The sequence below is a fragment of the Labeo rohita genome, chromosome 10 (genome assembly GCF_022985175.1).
Source record: "Labeo rohita strain BAU-BD-2019 chromosome 10, IGBB_LRoh.1.0, whole genome shotgun sequence".
Taxonomy (NCBI): domain Eukaryota; kingdom Metazoa; phylum Chordata; class Actinopteri; order Cypriniformes; family Cyprinidae; genus Labeo; species Labeo rohita.
The window spans coordinates 5,758,526-5,782,163 of NC_066878.1; the positions used below are offsets into that span (position 1 = coordinate 5,758,526).

At 35.1% G+C, this 23,638-nt stretch overlaps 1 protein-coding gene across 3 annotated transcripts in view; it reads left to right on the forward strand.

Annotated features, from left to right (window-relative positions):
- Positions 1-23,638, forward strand: part of uvrag (UV radiation resistance associated gene) — a 155,711-nt gene that overhangs the window by 66,283 nt on the left and 65,790 nt on the right. For all 3 annotated transcript variants that reach the window (XM_051120918.1, XM_051120919.1, XM_051120920.1), the window contains exon 12: positions 2,001-2,166. In XM_051120918.1, the coding sequence (XP_050976875.1) occupies positions 2,001-2,166 (166 nt within the window). The remainder of the gene's footprint in view (positions 1-2,000; positions 2,167-23,638) is intronic.

Here is a 23,638-nt window from a genome sequence, read left to right on the forward strand (position 1 = left end):
CGTTCAGACAGTAATGGGGCCATCAGAGTGATTTAGATTGCATATAATTATTTAGGAAATGCACACGTCGGAGTGTGATTATACACATTTAAAGACTGAACGCTAGCATTAGCCGATCCTTGTTTTTTTAGAGTCGTTTTTAGCCTCTGGTGATGCCTTTGACCCCATCAGGAAAGGGCATCGCTGGGGTGAACTGAAGTTTTGCATGGTATTAGGTTATTATGCGGCTCCCTATAACTCGAGGGCCCTAAGGAGACTCTACAAAATGAATGGCCTTCATCAGCTTCCATCGACTAAACAAATGGTCTTTGATTTATAACCTCAGATTGGAGTGAATTAACTTCAAATGTTGTGACTCATCCCTTAAAAAGTCTGAGTGTACAAATCTTGACCTCAAATGAAATGGAGGTTGTAGCATTGTATAAATAGTGAAAGAAAACGTTTGTATTACTAATATTTTTTTGCACTGTGATGTTTAATATTTTCTTAAACAACTAAATGGTTTAACTAATAAATTATAGAATTTGTTATATGAATATAAAAATGTTTAGACAATACATTAATATTATTTATAATCATTATTAAAATATTACTTTAAAATAATGTTTATTATTTGCTTTAAGAGTTCATGTGTTTTGTTTTCTGTATTTTATTAAATAAAAATATATATTTCTGTAGAAATATATAACTTATTAGAGACTATATTATTAATATTATGTACAATTTTAATGTTATTAACATTTTTAAAATCTTTTAATATTCGGCATTGTAATGTTTTGTTTTATGCATTTTATTCTAAAATAATTTATAATGAGAATGAATTTTGTAATAAATATGTAACTTTTTAGACACCTATTATTAATATTGTGTATGATTTTAATGTTCTTAAAATATTATTTTAAAATCTTTTAATATTCGGCATTGTAATTTTTGCCTTAAATCAATATTTAGTTTTTATATTTTATTATATAAAAATGTATATTTATGTAAAAATGTATAACTTATTAGTGACTATATTATTAATCTTATGTACAGTTTTAATGTAATTAAAATATTTAAAAAAACTTTTAATATTCGCCATGGTAATTTTTGCTTTAATAAATTGTTTTGTTTTATGTATTTTTTAATCCTTTGCTTTGTCATCTTATTAGACGCTATATTTTTAATATTATTTATAATATAATATTCAAATATTCTTTTAAAATATTTTAATATTCAACATTCAGCTTTAATAAATCAAAATTTTGTTTTGTATTTTATTGTATAAAATTCTATATATACACTATATTATTAATATTATTTGTAATTATAATATTATTTATTTAATATTTTAAAATATTTTAATATTCTGCATTGTAATTTTGCTTTAATAAATCAATGTGTTTTGTTTTATGTATTTTATTATAAAAAATCTTTAATGAGAATGAATTTTGTAATAAATATATAACTTAGACACTGTATTATTAATATTATTTATAATTATGTTATTTAAATATTTTTAAATCATTTCAAATTTTGCATTGTAATTTGTGCTTTAATAAATTAATGTTTTGTTTATGTATTTTATTTTAAAAAAATTTAGAGAATGAATTTTGTAATGGATATTTTACTTAATAGACACTATATTATTAATATTATTTATAAATGTAATGTTATTAAAATATCATTTAAAAATCTTTTAATATTCAGTGTTGTCATTATATATTTTATTATAAATATAAATTTCTAATGAGAATGAACAGAGGCATTACAGTAGAAGTGTGCAGATGGCTGCAAAATTTGATTGTCATAAAAATAATGTCACAAACAACAACAACAAAAAAGTGTAGTGATCCTAAATATATGCTTTATTTTTAAATAAAATATTTCTTTCCTTTTTGATTTTCAGTGGTTAAATATGACCCAGAAGTTTCTTTGAGATTCACCTGTCTTGAGTTTTTATTTGCTGTTATTTTCTCCTATTTGAACATTTTGTCTGTATTTTCCTCTGTTTGCTGCAGCAAAGGATGATGGGAGTGTTGCGGTGGCTCTGGGTTATACGGCACACCTGGTGCTGATGATATCGAACTTCCTGCACATTCCTCTCAGGTATCCAGTCATCCACAAGGGTTCCCGCTCCTCCATCAAAGACACCATCACTGACAAACTCACAGAGAAGGAGAGAGAGTAAGAATGATTTTTCACAGTGTTTTATTGCTCACTGCTCAATTGAACTACATTTTTCATAGCTCTGTATCACCGAAATCTTTATTTATTAATAGCTGACAGTAGAAAAGCAACAAAAGCAAACCGGTTGATTTATCTTATGCATCTTAAGACTTTCTTCCCTTTTAAAAAGAAGAATATTTATGTGTCTTTTCGCACCTGTGGTTTATGCGTGAGTAATTTGTCCACCTGTCTGGTTCAGTATGTGTATTCAAGGGTGGTTTAAGGCCCTTTTTGGATTAAACGCTCCTTAAACGCCACGGGGTTCCGACTTTCATGTGCCCACCTTGCCTCCCTTTCATCCATTCCTCTTTAACTCTCTTTTCTTTCATCTTTTTATCTCATCCTCCCTCTCAGTTGATTTACCACCTCTGCTGCAACATGGGAGATAAATAACATCCTCAAAAGAGGCTCTCATTGGTGTCTGAAGTTTATGTTTCGGTTTTTGGGTACTAATTGACATATTTTGTCAAAGCTCCATAATTTTGTGATTGAGATATTAACAGATTTTACACCTTTTTTTAATTTACATTTTTATGTATTTTTATTTGTTTCTTATTTATTTACATTTTGCTCTTTTTTTGTCAGTTTTATATGGAAACCCATTTCCGCCATGAAATAAAGAATTGTAGCCTTTTTATCTCATAATTCTGACTTTTTCTGAGAAAAAAGTCAGAATTGCAACAAATAAACTCAGAATTATGAGACTGAACTCAGAATTTTTATTTTCTCACAACTTTCTCGCAATTTTGAGTTGACATTTTTCAAATCTGACTTTTCCCCCTAGAATTCTGAGTTTACAACAAAGTTCTTTTCTCTAAATATACATCTCATAATTCTTTTTTTTTTTCTCAGACACTAAATTAAAAAAGGTAATTGTATGGAAGCCTGTTTACGCCACTGAATAAAAAAATAAGGTTATTGCGACTTTTTATCTTACGATTCTTTTTTTTCTCACAAATGCGAGTTTGTATCTCGCAATTCTGACTTTTTTGACACCATTCTGGCTTTTTTCTCAGAATTGAGATATAAACTCACAATTCAGACTTTTTTTTCTCGAAATTCTGAGGGTTTTTTTCTCTCAAATGTTTAAAAATTTTGAAGGTAAAAAAAAAAAAAAGAATGTTTTCAGAAGAGTTTAAATCTCATTCTGACTTAATAACTCGCAACTGTGTTAAATCCTGATTAAAAAAAAAGTCACAATTGCAAGTTTATTCCTTAGAATTGCGAGTTTATATCCCGCTATTCATAATTTTTTCTTAGAATTGTGAGATATAAACTCACAATTGGGAATTATAAAGTAAGAATTTCAAGGTTATATCATGCTATTCTGAGAAAAAAAATCTGAATTGTCAGATAAAAAGTCACTAACCTTTTTTTTAATTTGATTATTTTTTTAATAAATGGGCTTCCATATAATTGTGGCTTTTCATCTCAAAATTCTGACTTTTTTCTTGCAGTTTCTTGCAGATCTGACTTTTTTTTTTTCCTTTCTCAGAATTGCAAGAAAAAAAGGCTGAGTTGTGAGATATAAACTCAAAATTTCAAGAAAAGCAGTCAGAATTGTGAGAAAGTCACAGTGACCTTTTACTTTTTTTTTTTTTTTTTCCTCTAAATCTTTTTTTTATTATTACATTTTTTAGACAGGTGCATTGCTGTTATTCGGAGCATACTGCTGTTTCTAACGTTGATTCTGTTCCTCCAAATCTGTTTGTAAACAGTTACCTTTGACACCCGTCCTAAGTCAATGTTTATACCTAGAGCAACATTTCATCATCTAATGAGAGTCTTACGCAATTCTTAAAACCATCACGTTTGCTTGGTCTGCCACGAATGCAGTTATTTCCCCCTAATCTTCATAGTTTCATGTTAAATTGCATCCTCAGGGTGTGACGTTACCCTTACCGTGTGTTAAGATGCTTGTAATTTGACTTTTTGTGTGCGTGATATGCTGTGGTTGCCATGAAGACGGATGCACACTCTTCAGGCTTGGCCCGTGGGGTCCGAAGACCCTGGCATTTTAATGGCAGAAAGTGTGGGCACTGCAATTACCATGCTGGCTACCTCATTCAAATTATTGTTTTTCTGTGTTTTGGTGCCGTAACTAAGCAGGAGCGATCCAAGAAATGAGGCTGCTGGTGTGTGCTGATTACATGTCTGTGGTGCACATGCCCAGAGAGGTATCGCATTCCTGCATTCCGCAAATGGCGAAAAGCCCCTTAATGAAACTCGCAATAAAATTGGATTGTTATAATCAGATGGGCCCCCTTTTGAATGACGGGGTTGCTTTTGATGTAGGATTAATGGCTGATTTCAACAGCTTATAAATGAGGAGGATGAAGATGGAGAGGTAAGAGAGAGGGAGGCAGAGAGAAGGATCCTGGATTGTGCCAGCTCATCCTCTCGTGATGTGTGATGGCTTGATCACGCTATAACTAGGGATGGGCACAAGTTCTCAGAAATGACTCAGGAAAGGATAATTGCATGACTTGATTGATATTTCAAAATGTATTTTTCATTTTGATTTAAGATGGCAGTCAACAGACTTTTTTTATCTGATGATACAGTTGATGTCAAAAGTTTACACACACCTTGCAGAATCTGCAAAATGTTAATTATTTTACCAAAATGAGAAGGATCATACAAAATGCATGTTATTTTTTTTATTTAATACTGACCTGAATAAGACATTTCACATAAAAGACGTTTACATATAGTCCACAAGAGAAAATAATAGTGACCCCTTTCAAAAGTTTACATATACACTTGATTCTTAATACTGTGTTGTTACCTGAATGATTCACAGCTGTGTTTGTTTTTGTTTAGTGATAGTTGTACATGAGTCCCTTGTTTGTCCTGAACAGTTAAACTGCCTGCTGTTCTTCAGAATTTTTTTTTTAAGCATTTTTGTGTATTTGAACACTCTCTAACAATGAGTGTATGATTTTGATCCATCTTTTCACACTGAGGACAACTGAGGACCCATATGCAACTATTACAGAAGGTTCAAACGCTCACTGATGCTCCAGAAGGAAACACAATGCATTCAGAGCTGGGGGTGAAAACTTTTGAACAGAATGAAAATGTGTACATTTTCTTATTTTCCTTAAATATTTATTTTTTTTTCATTTAGTACTGCCCTTCAGAAGCTACAGAAGATACTTACATGTTTCCCAGAAGACAAAATAAATTAAATTTACCCTGATCTTTAAATTCAAAAAGTATTCACCCCCCCGGCTCTTAATGCATCGTGTTTTCTTCAGAAGCATCTGTGAGCGTTTGAACCTTCTGTAATAATTTAAGTCAACTTAAGTCCCTCAGTTGTCCTCAGTGTGAAAAAATGGATCTCATATCATACAGTCATTGATGGAAAAGGGTTCAAATACACAAAAATGCTGAAAAACCGAAGAATTTGTGGGACCTGAAGGATTTTTCTGCAGAACAATGGCCAGTTTAACCGTTTAGGACGAACAAGTGATTTATGAACAACTATCACTAAACAACAGCAACAACAACAAAATCATTTGGGTAACAACACAGTATTAAGTGAATGTACGCTTTTGAACAGGGTCATTTTTATAAATTCAACTATTATTTTCCCTTTTGGCCTGTATGTAAACACCTGTTATGGGGAATATATTATTCAGGTCAGTACTAAATAAAAAATAACATGCATTTTGTATGATCCCTTATTATGGTAAAATAATTAACATTTTGCAGATTCTGCAAGGTGTATGTAAACTTTTGACTTCAACTGAAATTGCATTCAGTGTACATTTTTTATCAGTTTATGCATTCCCTGAAAACCAAACCGATGATGTTGGCATTGCTAAAACCATGTTTTTTTTTTGTTTTGTATCTTGCGGACACACATTTGTGGTTAAAACGTATATAATTTTTTAATTATTTTAGAAAATGAGCAATCATTTAACTAGATAAGACCCTTGTTCCTTGGCTGGCATTGGGGAGGCCTTCAAGTTTGCACTGAAGCTGCAGTTTGGACCTTCAACCTGTTGACCCCCATTGAAGTCCACTATATGGAGAGAAATCCTGGGATGTTTTCCTTGAAAACCTTAATTTCTTTTCAACTGAAGACAGACATGAACATCTTGGATAACATGGGGGTGAATAAATTATCAGGAAATTTTCATTCTGGAGTGAACTAATCCTTTAAGTCAGCTACTCCTCAACTCCTCCTTCTACATAGACCAAATATTTAAAAAAAGAGCCAAAAATAGTGTGTGACTGATCTGTTGAGTCCTCCAGCAGTAGAAATGACCACATCCCTCGCTGCGGCTGGCTCAGATTAGGCCTTGCACATTTCTGATTTTCAGTTATGTCTAGCGCAGATGTCCCCCTTGAAGTGTCCCGATTTGTTGCGTTCAACATTGACGTCTAGATCTCTAGATGTTCTGCAATTTTCAGCCGCATGAATGTAACTCAATAGGCCGCCTTTCTGCGGCGCACCAATGAAGGACAAGCCTTCACAAGGTTCATAGACAGTACATTCGGCCGCCCACCTCCTTCTCTGCCAGTCACAGCGGCTCCCTGGAGACAGCGCTGTTATGAAAGTCAAACAACAATCAGGACACACTCTTGGTGACCCCCAGCCCGTGTGTTTGTGAATGTATGCTTGTTTGTGTGAGCACACGGCCATTAGCGGCAGCTGAGCAGGGGGTGAAGCCGCTCAGCTGTTTAAACGGCCCTATGTACGTGTGTTTGCAGATGAATCAGGTGCCGCTGAGAAGATGAAGGTCTAACCCTTCAGAAGTCGGACTCCAAAGCTCATTAAGGTATGAGTTACAAGGAGAAGGAGAACAGAGGGACCTATGTGGCCCTCGTAATTAACTCCCCACGAGCCGGGCCTGTACCCAATCCTATTATCCGCGCTCCTACCATGACCCCGTGACCTCCACACACCATAACTTACTGCAATATGAGCCGTAATCAGCCCCAACGTGTCGTTGTTTAACATTGTGTCAGCCTTGCGCTTGATAAATACGGTTTAAATCATCTTTGCTATCTCTCTCATGGCCTGTTGGTCTGGCTTTCATATGTCTGTCTTTGTCATAGCAGTGTCTTGGGTTTGTGTAGTGGGTGTTCTCTGAGCAGTCCATTAATCTGCTTCAGTTTGGGAAGATGCACCGGAGGTCTTTATAACTGCACTTGCTGTATGACTTTTCTTTGTAGCTTGTGGTCTGCAGCCAGACAGAGCAAATCAAGTTGTCAGTTTGGAGCTCTAGTACGTAAGTAGTCATTTAACAGATGCTTTTATCCGAAGCGACTTAAAGAACACTTATTACAGGCGCTTGCTCAAGGCAGGGCTGTGCGGAATTCAGAATTGAAGAATTCTTTTCAGTTCATTAGTGTGAATTTGAATGGAATTGACCACATCTATATGGCTGGTTTTTGTTTTATTTTTTTTTCTGTCTGTCTGTCAGTCAGTCACTTATTGAGTTCTGTCTGTCGAGTCACATACAGACATTTTTTTTTTACTTTCTTTGTCTATTGTTCTGTCATTTTTTACTGTTTGTCCTTCTCTCTGTCATTCTATTATTCTGTTGTTTTTTTATTTCCTGTTGTTATCTATCTGTCTGTCAAGCGTTCTGTCTGTCTGTCTCTCTATCTGTCACTCTGTCTCTGTCTGTCAAACGTTCTGTCTGTCTGTCTGTTTGTCTTTCTGTCTGTCTATCTGTCTGTCATTCTGTCTATTTTTCTATCTGTCTGTCTTTCATTTCTGTCATTCTGTCGTTCTGTCTGTCTTTCATTCTGTCATTCTGTCTGTCTGTCTATCTGTTGTTCTGTCTGTCTGTCTGCATTTTATTCTGTCTGTCTGTCACTCTGTCTATCTGTCTGTCTCTCTGTGAACCGTTCTGTCTGTCAGTCTGTTTGTCTATTTGTCTTTCTATCTATCTGTCTGTCATTCTGTCTGTCTGTCGTTCTGTCTGTCTTTCATTCTGTCATTCTGTCTCTTTTGTTCTGCCTGTCTGTCTGTATGTCGTTCTGTCTGTCTTTCATTCTGTTATTCTGTCTGTCTGTCTGTCTGTCGTTCTGTCTGTCATTCTGTCTATTTATCTGTCTGTCTCTGTCTCTGTCTGTCAGTGGTTCTGTCTGTCTGTCTCTCTTTGTCTGTCAGTCGTTCTGTCTGTCTGTCTGTGTCTGTCTGTCATTTTGTCTGTCTGTCTCTCTATCTGTCTATCTTTCTGTCTATCTGTCTGTCTGTCTGTCAGACTGTCTATTTGTCTTTCTATCTATCTGTCTGTCTGTCATTCTGTCTATTTATCTGTCTGTCTTATATTCTGTCTGTCTGTCTGTCTTTCATTCTGTCATTCTGTCTGTCTGTCGTTCTGTCTGTCTGTCTTTTGTTCTGCCTGTCTGTCTGTCTGTCATTCTGTCTGTCTGTCTGTCTGTCTGTCTATCTGTCGTTCTGTCTGTCATTCTGTCTATTTATCTGTCTGTCTCTGTCTCTGTCTGTCAGTGGTTCTGTCTGTCTGTCTCTCTTTGTCTGTCAGTCGTTCTGTCTGTCTGTCCCTCTGTCTGTGTCTGTCTGTCATTTTGTCTGTCTGTCTCTCTATCCATCTCTCGATCTCTCTCTCTCTCTATCTATCTATCTATCTATCTATCTATCTGTCTATCTATCTATCTGTCTGTCTGTCTGTCTGTAACATCTATAAACTTTAGGGCTTTTAAACTTTCTGAAAATTTGGTAACAAGACAAATTTTGCTTTTTTTAGTTAAAAATTACAATTAGATGTATATAAATTTCACAGTCATAATTTCCTCAGTGTCAGGGTGAAACCTACAACCAGCTTTGGTGACCAACTTTGGTGACCAGCTTAGATCTTTTACCCCTATACCCTCCGATCAGTTTTTAGACATTTCTTACTATTCTGCATAAGGAGGCCATTATTGTTCCCACAATCTTTACATCATCTTACCTCGGGTTCATTCAGTTTTCTTCTAGGTGTCAGTGAGGTGGCCCATAAGCTGGAGCAACCTCTGACCTCACCTCCCTCAAACTGTTTAGGGCTTCATCCGATCACGCAGCGTCTGTATACACAGATCGAACTGATGTGACCACCCCAGGCCAAGATTTATCCGTCTGATGATAAAACTGTCAGGACAGTAATTGTGAATAAAGATGAGTGAAGTGCGAGTATTGTGGCAATAATCACTAGTCATTTGTCACAATAATCCTAGAACCAAATATCTTCCTTGAGAGCCTTAGTAGATTAACTCGACATTTGGTAACACATGGAGTTGGACTCAAATTAAGAATTATTCCTGTCATTTTCTATTTCCAGTCACTTTTGACCTGGTTCTGTAGGACCAGGCTTAACCGATCCATGATTAATGATATGCTGGAGAGATGTTATTAAGAATATGACTTGTTATTCTATGCGTTCACTTACTGAAATGATAATGTTATCTTCAGAGCTTAACAGTTGATATCAACAATCTTGAATTTCCAACCTACTGTGTACATAAATTGAGATCTAGAATTGTCAGGCCACATTCCCACTGTCATAACTGTGAAGCATTTGGAGATATTGTTTTTCTACACTGTCACTTTTTGAAATTATAATGGCTCTATTTCAAACCCTAGTGAACTGACTACCTTGAAATTATGTTAAGGCATCATATGCAATCTCACTGCAAAAGTTTCTTCTGATAAACCTAATTTAAGTCTAATTATAAGGCAGCATTAAATTAATTTTTATGGATAATGCAATCAAGGTAGAATGCTTAGAAACACTGGGTCTATTCTTGACGCAAGAAATCAGAGAAAAAATATTCTAGGTCAAGTGAACTTTTCAACTGCTGGTTGTGTTAAAAGATGTGAGACACTCCAAATTTGGTCTTTCAAACCCTAGTGGAAAAATTGCATCCAAAATGGTGGGCAGAATGGATAGAAATGTGTATTATATAATATATTTTATTGTTTTATTACATTATATATTTGATAAAAATGTTTCATTAGAGGTTCAAGCATGTAGTGCTGAAATGTGTGCGGGGATTTTGCATTTTTTGCAAAACCTACTTTTGGGAACTAGCTCTAGGTTTTTCACCCAATCGGAACCAAACCGGTGCAGAAAGATTCTCTGGAGAGTGAATATCAATAATTATTCAAAAAAAAAGTTTCAACTCACCGTCGCAAAGGGACGCCAAAACCTTCGAAGGGGGCAGGTCCACTTTTAGTAAAATGCCTATAACTCCTGAACGGAATGAGAAGTCTTTGCTAAACTCGGTACACCTATGTAAGAGCTCAAGCTGAGGTCACAGAAATTTTTTTTTTAGAGATTGGCCACTTGGTGGCGCTATAAGAGAGAAAAAAAAATGTAAAAATGGCTATAAGTAGGCAACCATTTGTCCTATCAACTTAAAATCAACAAAATCGCTGTGCACAGTCTTGGTCCAAAGTGCCACAAGTGTCTATGGGGACATTTGCGTATCTCAAAAAAACATGGCCGCCATTGGCCGATGAAGTTTGAGCACCTATTAGACAATGTTAACAGAGGCCAATCGGAACAAAACTCCAAACCCTGTGAACTGACTATCTTGGCCAAAGGTCTGTGAGAAATTTGAAAGAAATCGTTCACTGGGGGGTGGTATTGCATTTTTTGAGGGTGCAAACAATTGTACACTGCACGGTTTTACGCACATACACGCGATATTCGTATCATATGATAGACCACCTCGTTTCGAACAGAACCTCTAGAACCACTGCTGTCAGTCAAACAAATGATTAAAAAAATGTGAAAAACCTACTTTTGCAAACTAATCCCATGTTTTTCGCTCAGTCTGGAAAAAAAAAAACACAGCAATGCAATTCTCTGGACTCTCTAGGTCAATAATTATCAAAAACATGTTGAAATTTACCCTTTGGGAAGCTATAACGGGGTCCTTTAGAAATGGGGCCTGTCCAAATATACCCAAAAGCCTATAAAGCCTAAATGAAAACTCAAAACTTCACAAAACCAGCTGAACACATGCAACAGGTGATTCTAAACAAGCATACAAAGTTTCAGGGAGATTGGACCACAGCTGGCACTATAACAGTCATAAATGTTATTAAAACATCATATTTCTATGGAAAATCTCCTGGATTTGACAAAAAATGATTTAGGTGGTTACAGGCTTGCTAAATAATATGTAATGGCTTTTTCCTTATGTGCTTAAATACCTAAAGCGCTTGAACCCCGGTAATTGCTGCTTGCAGCTACATTATTTAATTTAATATTTATATGTAGAATATGTTTTAACAGAGTTGCTGCCTACTGTATGTATCCAAATGAGTCCCTTTTGAGGTTTTATTTTTGTTATGATGCATAAAGTATATAGACAGTAGCCGGTTAGCCAGCGCACTAGGTTTTGAAACAGATCCCCCCCCGCCCCCTGTGTGGTTATGTAGAACTGTACATGTCTTTAGCTATAATTGTAGTATCAGGCCACATTCCAAAGTCACATCCTAAGTCATTTCCGTGTTTACTTGATTTTACAGCTGCTTAAATTGTGCAGCGCTCATCCATTAAACTTGAACATTCGCTGTAATATCGACCCACTGGTCTCATAAGTGAAATCTGACGAATCCCAGTTTGACCATAAAACAGTAATTTTCGACATGCAACCTTCTTTGCTTCTTATTAACGCTCTTCTATCCACTACTTTAGCCAAAACTTCTTTCTAAAGTGACTTAAAATGCACTAATTGGACAGACAGGAATTGGCTGACAGTTCTTTCTGGATTCAAGGTCAGCCCTACACGGAATTGAATGTGTAAACTCGAAGTTAGCAGCTCTGACCATTAAGCTACCACTGCTCCAGACCTTTGCTGCTTTTCCTTTTCTTTCCATGCGTATTAGAGCGATCATGTCCCAGTGAGACGGCCTTGGAGTGCAGTTTTGGGGTTTCTTCCTTCCTTCTCCACCTGGGATGCCTCATCTGTGACCAAATGATGCGGTTTAGAGTTTTTCGCTCCTATACCAATTTGATCTACTATCCTCTTTTCTTAATGTAGCACTAAAATACCCCCAATTCTTTTTCCGTAACGTTCTTTGCAATCCTGGAAGCTTCTTTCGGCCCCCTGGATGCATTCTTGAAATGCAATGGACTCGAACAACACGTTGCACCCACATTTCTTCATTTCTAGCCCTTAGACAGAGCTGATTGCCGCAGAGCGCTCGAAGAGGCCTGGAGATGCGATCCAGATGTACTCTGGGTGATGGAGTCCAGAGATTGGCCCGTTAAACCCAAGCCCCCCTCTCATATTGGCTTTTATTGGGAACTGTATAATGACGCTGTCCACTTTTTCAGAAGGACTTTATGACGAGCGTAAAAATGGAAGTAGGGATTGACACATCCCTCCACAAGTTGAGGAGCTGCCAGCTTGGACTCCCAGACAAGAGAGAGGGTGGCTGTGAGCTCAAAGGAACGGAAAATTATTAAAGGATCTTTTGATGATGTCTGCTAAGATGGGCCGTACTTCCTTTTTAGGGTTGACTGGTTGTATTTTCGTCTTTGAAGGGATCACAGATGAGTTCCTCCTCCTTGTCTGGACTCATGTCACGGGCAGCTAATTGTAGACATGTCAAAAAATTAGAGAAAAACCAGTCAAGCCCTTGCATTTTGTGAGCAGTGAGATTCATAACTTAATGATTTCTTGAATAGCTGATATCATCTGAAGACAGTGGAAAGACTCGTCAGTCTTTTATTTGGCCCTCAGGGACAAAGTCCAGCTCTGCCAGAATCAGACGGGGCAGAAAGTTGATAAAGCGCTTGTCATAAAGACAGAAGACTGGAGCCAGGCTGTACCCAGCAGCTGGATACCTCATCCCTCTGGCTGTCTTCTGCTCGTTTCCATCCCTCTATCTTCTAAATGTTCTTGAGCTGTGGATCGTGCCATGTTTCCATCATTCTTTAAATCATGCAGCTCTTGTTATTATCTTCGGTCCAAATTGTCTCCATCTCTGAGCATGTTTTGAGTAGCTGCATTAAACTTGTATATGTTGGGATACCCGTTTATGATGATTGGAAAGCCCACGCATTTGAAATGGCTTATTTTGATTGCTCCGTTTATTTTCTTTGAAATTGTCAACAGTGTTGTTTGTTAAAAAATAATCTTGTTGTTAGGTGTTGGTCTTAAGTAGTTTTCCAGTCGGGAAGAGCTTTATGGTCTTCATTATGTTTCGTCCTTAGTAGGGGCTGCACAGTATATTCATACAATATCGGTTATTGGCTGATTTATCAAATATGCATTAATAAAATAGTTTTATAATTTGTATGACTATTATATTATGCAATAACAGTTGTTGACTAGTCTGGATATTATTTTATATCGGCCATTCTACAGAATTGATGCAAACTGCTGTCCCACAACCAAAAACATATTTAAAAAGCATTTAAGTATTCAAATCTTAGATGTTTACTAAGATCCTTTTATTATCTATTGAAACCCACAATAATATTTAAAATATCTGTAAGCTTAATATATATAAAATTAGGTGGCTGTCCCAAACCCTAACCTCTAAATTTAAACTTATGAAAATTATATTAAAATAATTTTTGCATTTTATTCCAAAATATCTTATATATATATATATATATATATATATATATATATAATTTTTTTTTTTTTAGGTTCGAAAAATATTTATTTTATATTTTCTTTGTAAATTATGTAACTTTATGTAAACAAATGCCCAGCATTTTCATGTCACTACCGAAACAAGTGGCAACTGGTTTTAACTACACCCCTACACTGTAAAAAACAATTTGTTGAGTCAACTTAAAATAATTTGTAACCTGGCTGCCTTAAAATTTTAAGTTCAGTCAACTCAAAAAAAAAAGTTTATTCAGCTTGAAATGTTAAATTATACTAAGTGACAACTTAGATATTTGAGTTGAGTCAACTTAAAATTTTAAGGCAGCTGGGTTACTTACCCATTTGTTAAGTTTAACAAACACAAATATCTAAGTTGTTACTTAGTACAACTTAACATTTCAAGTTGACTAAACTTATTTTAGTTGACTGAACTTAAAATTTTAAGGCAGCAGCGTAACATTATTTTAAGCTGACTCAGCAAATTGTGTTTGTTATTTTTTACAGTGTACATTTATGATCAGGAAATATTCATATTCATCCCTCTCTCTAACAGCAACATGGTGAATAGATAGGCCCCATTATTTGGAGTTAAATGTGTTCAAAATTCTGAAAAATGTCACTACCGAATACCATTTTTCTATAATTAAACACGTTTTTGGGAGTTATTCCATAACATTTAGTTTTTATGTGTGTACAGCTGTTCAGAACTTTGCTAGCTAGCCATGTGCTGATAGCTATAAATGTGTTGATTAGCATCTTTGAGCTATGCTCAAAAGTATCTAGAATTGTCACTACTGAAACAGTGACAACCGAAACATTTGGTAAAGTTTTAGTAGTGATATCTTTTTTTTGGGTGTTATCCCATAACGTTTAGTTTTTACGTTAATTATACAATTTGCATACATACAAAACTCTGACTTTGAACCAATTCTGTAGTGTGGCCCATAGACATATGACATTTTATTATTTTAATAACATATTATTATTATGTCATTATGCTTTATGCATAAGGATACACAATATATCAAAACAATTTTGGTTATTGACTGGTTAGGTTATTATTTATAATTGTTTTGGTCAGAATATTAACATCGGTGCATCCCTAAAACGTATGATCTTCATATAAGTTACATTTTTTTTTTTTCATTACAAAAAACTTTTAAATCCAACTTTTGATTTTTGTTCAGCTCTCTCTTTGGTCTTCAGGTGCATTTGACTAAGAATTTTCATACTCATGCTGCAGTTTTCCAGATCGTCATTGCTAAGCTTCACTCTTTGCAATGATTTGGCGTGCGACTGGGCCTTGATGAGAGTTAAGGGAATACTGCAGCAGCCTGTTGTTTGGTGGGTGGTCGGAGCGGCTCATGCATAAGCCTAGGAACTGTTGAAAATCTTCCCAGCTACTCCAAATGACCTGCGCTAATGTATACTCTCCACAAGCCTCGGCACATGTGTTCCGCCTGCCTGTTTACATATAATAATTGATGCTCCAAACGTACATAACCTAGTCATCCCAACGCTATTTCGTGCTGGAGCATATTGTGAACAGCCCCTATTTATGTATTAACACGCTTGCATGCACATTTTCTCACAATCCCTAGTTCTTTCCGGCCACACACTTGTTGCTTCTATCTCCTTTTCGGATCGGACATATATGCAACATACCTTTCAGCGTTCCTTGTTCATTCGTTTGCCCGGGAAATGGAGAACATTCCCCGTAACTACAGTGTTTTTAATGCAGTTTCAGGCGTGGAGAGTCATAAATCAACCTAGCTGCTTTTAAACAAACACCTGCCTCCAAACTGTCACCGCTAATGGCAGCACTTGCCGTATAAATCAACCATAGCTGTAACTCCCAATATTATAGAAACGATTACACTGAGCATCTGCCGTGCAATGCTGTTTTAATGGTCCAGGCACGGCCGTAACCGTTCTGACATTTTCCGCCTCTCTTTTAAAGTATGCGTGTGTCTTGAAAAGGTCCAAAAGGAATTTGTGGGTCACTTACTCTGTCGTCTTAGTTTCTTTATGAGCTGGTGTAAGAGAACAAGGTGCATTTTTTCCCCCCCAGCTGTTTAATTAAGACCAGAAATGGGGCTGGAGAACAGGAAGGGAACACTTTTTACTGTATGTTGTAGTTATTTATTATACTATCCATCTGAACTTTCTCATGGATGCCATTTAATATGTCAAACATTTCTATTGCTGGTGCGTGTGGAATGTTTGTTTGCATATTAACAATTTCAGATGGATTTTAAAATGATCAAAGCAGGACTAAACAAACTGTAGTATAAATTACAGTGGCCCTTACAGTATTTAGACACGTATGTCACACTTAAATATGTAGGAATGCGTTTGCATTATATAATGTAGCTCACCAAGTAGGCCCGTGCGATATCATGATCTGCTTTTTGAAGAAATATCATAGTACTGTGCTACAGCGCACATTCTATCAGTTGGAGTTCTGGTGCTTTCGTCTCAGTATATTGTACAACGCGACATACATTCACACTAAATGTGAACTCAGCAAGCTAAACTTTTCGCAGTGTTCTGTATGTGTTTGCAAATTTTAGTTTTTCACTAACCACACATAAACGTTGTTTTCTCAAAAACACAAACATGTACATTCATGTTGCTTACATATTATTGTAGCCCAGTTGGTGCTGATTAAAGTATAATCAGACTTTAGCCATTAATATGTTATTAAAGAAGCACAAAGCACAAATGTCAGGGCATATCAAAACTTTTCCAGAGCCCCAAAACTCCCTCAGACCCCAGAGGGTTAAAGTCTTGCCAGTTAAACATTTAATTCGCATACTGGGCTTTTTCTGAGTGTGTACACCTAAAGCTTGCTAAAAAGCCTGTCAAACAGCGCCTAATATTTAAAGGAATAGTTCAACCACAAATGACAATTCTGTCATTATTTACTAACTCTCATGTTGCTTGTTCAGTAAAGAGTGAACAATTTTTACAGCAACATATGTCACAAAAATATGTTGGGTAAAATGCTTTAACGTAAGATTGTTAAAAATACCTGTGGGAACTTAGGCTACGCTTACACTAGTGCATTTTCTTTTTAAAATGCTTAACTTTTGCTGTGATTACGCCTGTCGTTTACACTACTCCGAGACTTTTGAGAACAGTGCAGACCCCGTTTTGGATTTAAAACTCCGGGGTGAATGGCGTGGCTGCCCACATTCGCTCTGTGTATTCTTGACGATCATGTAAACGATAACATCATGCTCAGTGTTGCACTCATAGATCTGTATAGGTAGATGCATCATTCCACCACTCTAAGCACGTAGACGCATCCGCCATCTAAATTATAGAACATCTACCTATATATATCTATGGTTGTACCCGCATGAATGGTTATGTTGACATGCGTTTTCGGTTGTGTACGGTAAACAGAGATCGATTCTGAAACGTAGTGAAAACGCCAGTGTAGATGAGGATCGTTTTCATTTTAAAGGGGCCCTATTATGCTCTTTTTTCAAAGTCTTGATTTTGTTTTGGGGGTGTACTAGAACATGCTCTCATGCTTGGTGGTTTTGAAAAACGCATTATTTTTCACATAATTTACATTATTACAATACATTTCTCCCAGTCTGGCACTAAAGGCTCGATTAATTCCGGGTTTAATGAAGGCCAGCCTTCCGAAAAAAGGAAATGTGTTTTGATTGGTTAACTGTCCCAGTGCGTTGCGATTGGCGAACAGCTTAGACGGTGTTTCAGTACTGCCACACCCCTTGTCAAAACAGTTAGCGCAAGCGAGATTCATAGTGAATCTTACGTTTTAAATATGGATATTTTTCACAAAAAGCATTGATTCGCTACAGGAGACCCCCGGGAGCTGTGTGAGGCACTTTTTATTATGGATGGATGCACTTTATTAGACTCCGATTGCATTCATCTAAAAGAAGCTAGCCATATACACCTAGGATGCATGGAGGATGAGTAAATAATACACTACAGTAATGTTGAGTCCCATCCTCAGCCTGTGAGATCGCAGATACATGATATTATCGTGCTAATTTATTTAATTATTTTACATACTTAGTTTCATTGCCCGAAACCAGCTCCAGCGTAAGGCTAAAAGCAGCCTAACATTATCAAAGAACATCATCACTGATTCGCCTAGCCTATTCTAGTACAAGTTTATGCATTTTAAAAAACACTGAGTATAATGAATAAATCTCTTACCACACTTCACACGTCTGCGGCGTGTTACGCCTCCGACGCGGCAACCGGAGTAGATCACTGCTTTGGCATGTTTCGCCCCCTGTACTTCTCACGTCTGCGGCGCGTTACAGCTCTGAAGTGGCCACTCCAGTCAATACTTGTGTTTATACCCGCCGCGCTGCGCTCAGTGAAGCGGCTCTCCGTGCTGCATTGCAAAAGTTAGGCTAATCCCCCACCTCGTCCCTACCCACCCCCACAACAATTTGAATTTCAGTAGCCGGGATTTAATTTAATGACATTCTAATGGACCGCGTTGTGACATCATTGCATGCAGAAAACAAACGCTGTAGTCCAAAGGAGCTGTTTGTTGTAGTTGTAGTGTAAAGAGATTTTTTAAAAAAACAAAATATCTCCTTTTGGTGTGGACTTTGAGATTTGTAACTTTGTAGACCTTTTTTATGCCCAAAGATACACACCACACACTGACTAAAGTTCAAAAAGCATAATAGCACCCCTTTAAAACGCCATTTTAAAACGGAAACGCATTAGTGTAAACAGGGCCTAAGAATATTTTTACAACTTGAATACATTGGGGGTTTTTTTGTTACATTTAAAAAAATATATATTTATAAATTATTTAAAAACTTACACTAGTGTGTTTTTGTTTTAAAATGATTACATTTTGCTACGGTTACACCTGTCGTTTATACTACTTCGGCATTTTCGACCCTCAAAAACAGAGACTTTCGAAAACGTTGCAGACCCCGTTTTAGTTTGAAAACTCCGGAGTTGCAGTGTAAACGGACCAAACAGAGACTTTTGAAAACAATGGCATGGCTGCCCACATTCGGTCTGCATATTGTTGACAACCATGTAAAAGATAGCATCATGCTCATTATGAATTTTGGTGACATAGTGTAGACGAAGATCATTTCTGAAACGCATTGAAAACCCCAGTGTAGACCGGGATTGTTTTCATTTTAAAACTAAAATGCACTAGAGTAAACAGGGCTTAAGATATTAAAATGCTATTGTTAAATATGTTTGCAAAGCTAGTAACCAGTTAGGACTATTCTTTCCAAGCAACTAGCTGCTTATAGGGGTCAAAGGTCATATACCATATGAGATGCTACCTTTCATCAATATAATTACTATCTCCACTCTTTTTATTTCAAGATTAAGTACTTTTTTGTAACAAAAGATCTTCAGATGTACTGTAGAATGAAGCTGATTTCCTGTTTGTGATAATGTGATAAATCAGTAGTGATTGCATTAGTTAGTCTGTTGAGTCTGCTTTACAGTGGTCAGGTCTTGGCTGAGCACACTCACTTTGTCATAAAGCGGTTAAACAGAACATAGAGCTTGTGTGCTAATATGAGGTCATGAAATGATTATGAGGTGGCGCACACAAAACATACACTCGCTCAAAGTGTACGCAAACATCCGGTCTCATAAAAGAGCTTTTTGTAATCGTACATGCCCGTCTCGTCTCTCTTCTCTTCTTGTTTAGTTACTTGATGATATCGCACTCGTTCTTTGTCACAAACACACAGTGGAAAAAAAAGTTGGTGTAGGATTTATTGCTTGGTGTAGACATTGCTGGCATTTTACACAAACAGTTACGAAGAATAGGCAAGTAACGCATTGAATTAAATGTGACATTTTTGAAGTAGAAAAACTGAAATGGTATTTTCTTGGAAAACGTACTCCAGTAATCTGTTTTATTTGCATCTCTGATAAATCATTTTTACAGTGGAGTGTGGGAGAGAAGACGGAAGCAGTCAGAAGGAAAGCGAATGAGAATCTGTGTCACTGTCATGTTCAATTATCAAAACTCTTTTTTTTATTGAGTAACATTCCAGATCGTACTTCAGAGGGAAGTTTCAGCAAATGTGGAAACATGGAGGCTTGTTCTTGCGGTTGTCTTGCCCCGTCACAAACATTTACTGGGAAAATTCAGCTCTTCTACTGGTGACCCCCTGTGTTTGAGGTTGGACAACGATAAAAACAAAGTTTTGATGTTAGTATAAGGATATTAGAGGTTTTTCATCAGATTTATAAGGTTCTGGGTGAGGAAAAAAAAAAAAAAAATTGTCTCGACAACACTTCTGTGGGGGAGAAGACGAGGGGTGAGATAATGTTAGATAATGTTTTAACTGTTTAGTTAATAGTATTAAATATATCTTGAAAATCTTAAAAATTAAATGAAATGACTTAAGATTGTTTATAATTTTAAGCAATTTCTTAACATTGTTTAAAATTGTTTACAAATGTAATATTTTGTTTTATCAATGCTTTTGTTTTTTATTTTAAGCAGTTTTTAAAAATTAATTATTTACTTTTTTTAATCAAGATTTTATAATGTTCTGAATAAATTTGAGTACAACTTAAATGATATTAAAAAATATATATTTTTTCACAACTTGAATACATTGCTGATTTATTTATATTTTTTAAAAACATACAAACAACAAAAACGAGATTTTTTTTTTCACAACTTGAATACATTGCTTTTTTTATTTGTATTTTTTAAAAATTCTAAAAAAAAAATTAAATTCTAAAAGATTTTAAAATTCTTTTTAAAACTAATATGAACCCATTTCTATAGATTATTTAAAATTGTTAGCAAATGTTATGTTTTGTTTTTAAAAGTTAACTATTATTTACATTTTCTATTTTTAAAAAATCAAGATTTTAAAATGTTCTAAATACATTTTTGAGTACAGCTTAAATTATATTAAAAATATATTTTCACAACTTGAATACATTGATTTTTTATTTATAGTTTTAAAAATGTAAAAAAAAAAGAGATTAAAATGATGTTCTTAAAACTAGTACAAAGCATTTTCTATACATTGTTTAAAATAGTTTACAAATGCTACATTTTGTTTCATTATTTTTTTACATTTATTTTCAAAACAATATTAACATTTTAAAATGTTTTGAATACATTTTAGTACAACTTAAAATATATTAAAAAATTATTTTAAAAAGGGATTTTGTTTACAACTTGAATGCATTGCTTTTTTTATTAGTATTTTTTTTTCCCCAAGATTTTAAAATTGTTTTTAAAACTAGTATGAAGCGATGTCTATAGATTATTTAAAATTGTTTACAAATGTTACATTTTGTTGTATGCATACATTTTTTGGTTTTATTTTAAGCAGTTTCTTAAAATTATTAACAATTATTTAAGTTTTTTAATTTTAAAACAATATTAAAAATGTAAAATGTTTTGAATGCATTAAGTACAAAAAAAAAATATTTTAAAACAATATTAAAAATGTAAAATGTTTTAAATGCATTAAGTACAACAAAAAAAATATTACAAAAGATTTTTTTCATAACTTGAATACATTGCTTATTTAAAACACATTTTGTTTTGTTTTAATTGTAAGCAGTTTCTTACAATTATTACCAATTTACATTTTTTTAATTTTTAAAACAATATTAAGATTTTAAATTGTTTGAATTTGAATACATTTTTAAGTACAACTGAAATATTAAAAAAAAATTAAAGAGATTTTTTTCACAACTATATATATATATATATATATATATATATATATATATAATTTATTTTTTTTTAATCAAAACAAATTATACAAATTTATCTTTTCCCAAGATTTTAAATTTTTTTTTTTTTTTTTAACTAGTACGAAGTAGGTTCTGAACAAACAATATTACGATTTTAAAATGTTTTGAATACATTTTTTTAGCTTATATGATAAAAATATTTAGAAAAATTTAAAGAGATTTTTCACAACTTGAATCCATTGTTTTTTTGTTCATCTAAAAACCTAAAAACCTAAAAAAAAAAAAAAAACCTAAAAAAATCCCCCAAATTTTTAAAATTATGTATGTAATTCAAGATTTTAAAACTAGTGTGACTTGTAATCGAAAATAGTGTGCTATGATTATTTTATGGGCAGGATGTAAAGTAACATTCAGTTAAATCATCTTTCGGTACTCTAGTCAGTGGTTCAGCCCGGTTCAGTAATATGGGTCACTGTAAACCTGATATCCAGCCATTTGCGGTGTGCCTTGTTTTGTGTGACATTTTGTGAGGTGTGGGGTGAATGTAAGTGTTATCCTGCCATGTGAGAGTGAGAGTGAACATTTCTCCAGGTCTCACTGTAATCCTTCACATTTTCAATAGTGATAAAACCACTCTCATTTCCTCTCCATTTCTCTCCCTCTCTGTCCTGTTACCCGAACACACTTTTTCACATATCTACATACACATGCTCACACACACACATACTCTCTTCCTGCCCCCTGTTGCTCTGTTATAATATATTTGACTGGACATTCCCTTGAGGAATTCCTGGCGCTCTGTGAACCAGAGTCACAGCAGTATGATCTCACACACACACCGGAGAGCGCTCATTAATCACTGTTAGGTGACTGTGTGTGTGTACGCCTGCATATGTTGTGTGTATGTGTATGTGTGTGCGAGTGATTTTTGGCTGGCTTGCTGTGGTTGTTTCTATGGAATGTGGTAAGATGTGGCTTGCGAGGATATGATTGGCAACCAAGCGATGTTCGATTCTGGGTCTTGCACAATTTGAGCCAGAATACTGTACTGAAATACTCTTGCACTTCTCATTTAGTTGTGATGCAACGCTGCTATTAAATCTACAGCGTGACACATACAGCACAATTTGTGTAGTCCAATTCCCATACGAATGAGTCGGTTCTTTTTGGTGAATTAAAAACATACAGCGCAGAGAGTTAAGTACAATTCCCGAGCGAACGACTCAGTCGATTCATTTTAGTGAACCAAATACATACAGTGCAACCAGTGTAGTCTGATTCACGAATTACTCTCCTGAGCCAATTCTGTTTAGTGATTAAAAACCAAACAGCAGAAAGAATCACTCTTATGAGCCAGTGTAATCCCATTACAGAACGAATGAATCTAAATGAGTGTGAACAAATGAATGAATAAATTAGTCATATGAGTCAAGCACATACAGTACAGCGCAACCAGTGTAATCTGACTCGCAAACAGATTACTTTTATGAGCCAGTTCTTTTAGCGAATTAAAACCATACCGTACAACCAGTGCAGTCCGAATCACAAAAAAATTACTTTAATGAGCTGATTCTTTACAATGAATCAAAAACATTAATTGCAACCACTGTAGTCCCATTACTAAATGAAAGACTCTACTGTAAATCAACCAGCTGGTTTTAACTCACATTAAAAACATGCTAATAGCATGATAATCATGTTAGAAACATGCTAATATTTTGCTAATCATACTAGAAACATGCTTATAACAGGCTAATTATGCTAGAAGCATACTAGCAGCGTGTTAATCATGCTAGAAACATGCTAATAACTTGCTAATCATACTAGAAACATGCTTTTAACAGAGTAATTATACTAGAAACATGCTAGCAGCATGCTAGTCATATTAGAAACATGCTAATAACTTGCTAATCATTTTAGAAACATGCTTATAACAGGTTAATTATACTAGAAACATGCTAGCAGCATGTTAATCATGTTAGAAACATGCCAATAACTTGCTCATCATACTAGAAACATGCTTATAACAGGTTAATTATACTAGAAACATGCTAGCAGCATGCTAATCATGTTAGAAACATGCCAATAACTTGCTAATCATACTAGAAACATG